We start from the raw sequence: 5,663 nt of genomic DNA, 5'->3' as shown, positions 1-5,663 counted from the left end.
TTTAGCAAAATTGGGATGACCATCAGCATTACTTTTATTGCATATCAGTTAACAAAAAAAGATGAAAAAAAAATACAGCATTTTCATCACCTACAGTTTTGCACGTAAATAACTTTTAAAAAGTTTTTTTTTTTTTTCTGTGAACTACACTCTATTTTTACAAAACACAACAAGAATCGACATCTTAGGGCGTGTCTGGTCATGCCCACCAGGGATGGCACAACATTGGCCCCCGCAAGGCCAGGAAGGCTGCCTGGGGGAGGCCATGGGAGCCTCGCCTGGGTTTGCTCTTCGGAGCTACAGTCCAGGCGGCTGCAGGTCAGGTCGCCAGGCCTGGGTCGCAAGCAGAGCCATGTCCTGACATCCCTCGTCAGCATGACCCCGACAGACTCGTTCATTCAGATTTTTTAAACAAAATCCACCTTTGACAATGTATTTACAGACATTTACTCTGCCACAGGCTTATACTTGATTTTGCAAGAATCTGCTCCCTCCCCAGGCACATGCCCCCCCCCCCCATTACCGGGAGGGGTGGTCCTTCTGCTGGCTCCTGTGCCCCAAGGGGCACCGTCTCAGCTGCTTGCACCCTTGAGCCACGCTGGGCCCTGGGATGAGCCGCCTCTGTGAACCGAGGCCAGATGCAGCCGTTTTTTCCAAAGCCTGGGCAGAGGTCGCTCTGGGAAGTCTCTCAATGGAACGGGCCGCGAGCTGAACCCAGGCCCACCGGTGCCGCCGGCCCATCGGGGTCATCCAGGCAGTGTCTTTCCCCAGAAAAGGCTAGGATTCCTCCACGTGGCACCCCAGGTGAGCGCCCCACGGCCACCGGACTCCTCATCTTACACATGCCTGAACATCCAGGCGTGGGGGCAGAGGAACTTCTGGAAGGAACAGGAACTCACAAGACCAATCCACAACTAGGCAATAATACTGAACCCGAAACAAAGATTCATGATCAGTACCAGGAAGTGTGCTCCAGGATACCCCAAGAACACATCTTTAAAAGCATGTTTTCCAAAAAACCATTTTAAAAAAGCCACCAAAATGTATAAACCCCATCATTTGACATTTTATGTCCCTATTTTAGATGCAAATTAATCCATGTGCCAAGGTGTGACGAGGGTTTTTACTGTGTCTGGATGCATCTCCCACAAAGCAGGGGATGCCGGGTGGGGAGCATCCGGGGTCATGGCAGCGGGCCCAGGCACCCTGGCAGCAGTCTGGACCATGCCAGTTCAAACCTCCCTTCTCCAGCATTGTTTCTTTTGGGATTTTGAAGGGAAAAAAAAAAAATCAATAAATAAATGGCATCTATAAATCATGAATCTTTGTTTGTATTTTACAAATACGTAACCATATTTATCACAAGTAGGAAAACCACGGCTGAGAACTAGTTTATTTTCTTGGAACAGATAAAAGTTGTTACCTGGAGCCATAGAAAACATTACGTATAAATAAAAAGGCAGTGTTTCCTTGTAAAATAAAAGTACATAAATAAATACTAAAAAAAAATTAAAATCCTTGTCCTTTTATTTTGTATAAAAACTCGTTTCCTATGCAAACGTCCCTTCGGTCCGTCGGGTGCGGGTGCGGGTGCGGGTGCGGGTGCAGAGCCCGCAGGCGCCCGCGCCGTCTACTTGAGCGCCTCGGGCACGTGCGCGATGTGAGCCTGCGTGCTGGTGGGTGGGCTGGAGATGCCCTCCGACCAGTCGGACACGTGCGAGTGCGGGGACGAGCTGGACCACTGGTCCGGGGACTCGGGGGACGGGGTGAGGAAGGGGTGCTCGGGCACCTGCAGCTGGTGGCTGGGGGTGTTGTCCGCGGGCGAGGACGAGTAGCTGTGCTGCGAGGGCGGGGTCAGGAACTGGGCGGTGGTCATGGGCGGGGCCAGCGCGGCGGGGAGCGCGGTGGGCAGCGCCTGGCTGTCCTGCGGCAGGACCGTGTGCACCGCCAGGCCGCCCGGGCCCAGCGGCGGCGGCACGTCCGCCTGGCTCGGCTCGCCGCCCAGGAAGCCCCGGCCCAGGTGGCCGGCGGCGCCGGAGCTCACGCCCAGGTGCGGCTGCGGGGGCTGCGGGGGCAGGGGCTGCGGGGGCGGGGGCTGCGGGGGCGGGACGCCGGGCGGCGGCAGGCCCGGCTGCTGCATCTGTAAGTTCTGCGGCGGCGCGGGCTGCGCCTGCACCAGGTGCGGCTCTAGGTGCGGCTGGCCGGCCAGGCGTGTGCTGGGCAGGGCCTGGTAGCTCATCATCTGGGACAGGGCGGCGGTGGTGGAGAGGCCGGCGTGCAGCGGGCCCAGCATCCCGTGCTGCAGCGGGGGGGCCTGCGTGCCCAGGGGGCCGGGCGCCACGCTCCCGCGCAGCGGGTTGTACTGGCCGGGCACCAGGCCGTTCTGCAGCCGGGACAGCCACTCGCACTGGCCGTTCAAGCCTGCAGCACCCCCTACGCTGAAATTCACGGCGGTGCTGCCTGCGCCGGCACCCAGGACCGTGCTGGTGCTGGAGGCCACGGGCAGGTGGGAGAGCCGGGGCGGGCCCCCCTCGAAGGCCAGCCGGCCGCCCGCGCCCAGGGCTGCCATCTCGGGCTTGGCAGCCATGCTCAGGTGGCCAACACCCAGGTGGGCGTCGGGCATGCCGGGCAAGTGGCTGAGGGGCACGGACGGGGACTGCTGGAACGGAGAGGACAGGAGGGGTGGCGAGGCCACGTCCGACAGGTAGCCGTGGGGTGACTCGAGGGAGTCCACGGGCGACAGCACGCTCGAGCTGTCCAGCAGGCAGCCCTTGCCGTCCTGGGATTTCTTCCTCCGCGCCTTGAGGTCCTTGGCTTCCTTGCCGCCGCAGGCCAGGCCCTTGGTGCTGGGCTTGCGGGCCTTCTTGCCTGGCACGGCCGGCTTGAGGTTGCCCAGGTAGCCATTGGGGGAGCAGAGCGGCGGGGACAAGGTGGGCGCGCCGCCCAGGGCGGTGCCGTGCAGCGGGGGGCTGCGCACCAGGCTGTACTCGTCCAGCAGCCGCACGATGTCGTGGTGCATGCGCTCTTGTGCGATGTCGCGAGGCAGACGGTCCATGTGGTCTGTGATGTCCCGGTTGGCGAAGTGGTCCAGCAGCACCTTGGCAGTCTCGTAGCTGCCCTCCCGAGCAGCCAGGAACAGGGGTGTTTCCTCCTGGAGTAGACAGGCAGGCAGGTGAAGGGGTCACCCGCACCCATGCCCCGTCACCAGAGGGATCAAGGCAGAGAGACGCTCACGAGGGGCCTGTCCTGTAACCCCACGGTCAGCTGCCCACGTCAGGTCTTACAAATAGCCTTAAAGTCCATCTCCTGAGCCGCTCTGAGGCGGTCGGCGGGACCCTGCGTCCTGAGTCACCGGGACTTCAGCAGCATAGGGAACAAAGACCCTGTGGGAGCCTATAACCAGGACCTCCCCCTGGCCACCCGCACAGCACAGCCATGAGAGTGCACCAGCTTCAGGGGCTCAGGGACCCCACCGTGTGTCCTTGGGCACCAGGGTGGGGGTGCCCCATCCCAGACAGTCCCCAAGGGACTGTCCCTTCCTGGAGCCTCCGTTTCCCTGTCTGCCACCCGTCCCCAGGAGGCTGCTGCATGGCCGGATAGTGCCTCCCTGGCTCACATAAGGCTTTGGCCATAGCCTGATGCCCTCTGGCAGACCCTGCCTTTCTGAGGCTCAGCCTCCCCAGTGGGAGGGTAGGGATCATATGTCACCCACAGGTGACTCAGGAATGCCAGGGTCCAACAGCTGCTGTGTCCCCCAGGAAGGAAGGAGAGACATCTGGGGGGTCAGGGAGATGCAGGCAGGGCTCAGCTGCCGGGGAGCTGGGGTGTCTGCCTGCACCCTGTGAGCCCCAGAGCTCAGACTATGGGCTTTCCTGAGCCTTGGGCACATACTGAGCAATGGTGAGCCCCAGGAGCCGTGGTACCACCAGAAGGAAGGGGGCCACTCGGCTTCACACCTCCACACCCTGGTGACCGCCGAGGACAGAAGGTGTGGTGCCGATCTCAGCGACGCGGGACAGCCATGGCCATGCCACGTGCTGAGCACGCGAGTGCTTGGAAGGCGTCGGGAAGGGCCCAAGAGTGAGCTGTGCACAGGCCCCGAGCTCAGGGCTCGTCGTGGGGCCCTCCCAGCTTTGGAAGTCAGAGCCCAGGGGTTTACGACAAGGGGTGCGGTGTTGCCGTGCTCAGAAGAAAGGTGTGGTGCCGGGTGGAGGGACCCGCCAGCCCCGGCCCCGGCCGCGAGCCTACCTTGTTGCTCTGCATGTCTTTGTTGGCCCCGTTCTTCAACAGCACAACGGCTGCCTCCACGTTATTCACCGCGGCGGCCCAGTGCAGGGCAGACTTGCCTGCACGGGGAAGCAGAGGCTAGGCTGGGGCAGCCCTGGAGGCGGTGCCCCCCCGCCCCCCCGTGGGCCGTGCTGCAGCCCGCCTTACCCAAGTCGTCCACGGCGTTGACGTCCGCGTGCGCGTTGATCAGGTCCTCCAGCATGCCCTCCACAGCCAGCCGGGCGGCCAGGATCAGCGGCGTCGTGCCGTCGTGCATGCGGGCGTCCAGGTCCGTGGCTCGGTTCCGGATGAGGATCTAGACAACAGGGCAGGGCTCAGGCTTGGCACACCAGGGTCGGAGGCTGCTGGCCTGGAACTAATGCCTGGGAACCAGCCCGCAGCGCCACAGAGCCCCTCTTGGGGTCCGCACGGGCCCAGCCAGTGTAGACGGCAGCAGGAGCATAGGAAGAGTGGAACTGCACTGGCCACAGCTGGAGGGGGGCAGGGTCCGGGGCGCTGGCCATGCTGCCCACACGGACCCGTCCCCCCGAAGCCCAAGTGAGGACGTCTCATCCTCACCCTGCGCCTGGCTGCCAGCCTCCCCACCCACCCCAGGACACGGAAGGATTAAATCCCTGCCCAGCCACAGTGGGCAGAGCCACGCCTGGACCACGGACTGAGAACTGCTGAGCTATACTGTGTCGATGCAGGACACAGAAGCACCAGCAGTCCCTTAAGTGCTGCTGTGCCCTGGGTCCCAGGCGGGAAGGAGGGTCATGGTTCCCTGGTGGGGCAAGGGGCAGGGTGCCGGGCAGCACCAGGGCTGGCCTCACTCCCATGGAGCGCCCACGGGATTTACACGTCCGCACGCCTGAGAGGCCGTCAGAGTGGACACAGCCAGAGCCTGAGTCCAGGGGCTTGTCTGCCCGGTGCTCCCTCAACAGCCTCATTCCGTTACTTCTACAGGAAGAGAACGCACCACAAACCACTACGGTAACAGCTTCGTGACGACCCCGCCCCCCCCCCCCATTTGTGCCCAACCTTGCCTGTTCGGGGCAAGGACGCCCAGAGCCTGGGGACTCGTAGCAGGGAATCCGCTGGTGGCTTTGCAAAGGGAGTCTGTGCAGGGACACCCCATCCCTGGGCTCCCTGCGAGGTAACGCCCTGGGGCCGCTGCTGCAGGCGACAGCCGTGCGGCCCTTCTCACTGCCACGAGCCACGCCTCCAGCCAGCCCCCCGGCCCCCCCGCCAGCCCCGGGCCACGTCAGCCTCCTGCAGGCCCCCTCCAGCCTGCCATCCCCGCATGTGCCGGACTCGGAGCGGCAGGGCTGCCGGGATACTATGGGCTCCACTCAGTGTTGGGCTCTGGTGCCCCGTGGCCTAGTCGCCGGCCCGGA

The 5,663-nt window shown here is 62.8% G+C and overlaps 1 protein-coding gene across 1 annotated transcript in view; it reads right to left on the bottom strand.

The window, feature by feature from the left end:
* The window catches only part of NOTCH1 (notch receptor 1), a 42,984-nt gene continuing 37,321 nt past the window's right edge, over window positions 1-5,663 (bottom strand). Inside the window, exons 32-34 of the mRNA XM_059410296.1 lie at window positions 4,435-4,582; window positions 4,249-4,346; window positions 1-3,151 (exon numbers count right to left, since the gene is read on the bottom strand). Of these exons, the coding sequence (XP_059266279.1) occupies window positions 1,631-3,151; window positions 4,249-4,346; window positions 4,435-4,582 (1,767 nt within the window). The 3' untranslated portion in view covers window positions 1-1,630. The remainder of the gene's footprint in view (window positions 3,152-4,248; window positions 4,347-4,434; window positions 4,583-5,663) is intronic.

This window comes from Mustela nigripes, chromosome 9 (genome assembly GCF_022355385.1).
Source record: "Mustela nigripes isolate SB6536 chromosome 9, MUSNIG.SB6536, whole genome shotgun sequence".
In the NCBI taxonomy this organism is placed as follows: Eukaryota; Metazoa; Chordata; class Mammalia; order Carnivora; family Mustelidae; genus Mustela; species Mustela nigripes.
Note: the sequence above shows the minus strand (reverse complement) of the source record. Positions and strands in the feature narration are given on the sequence as shown.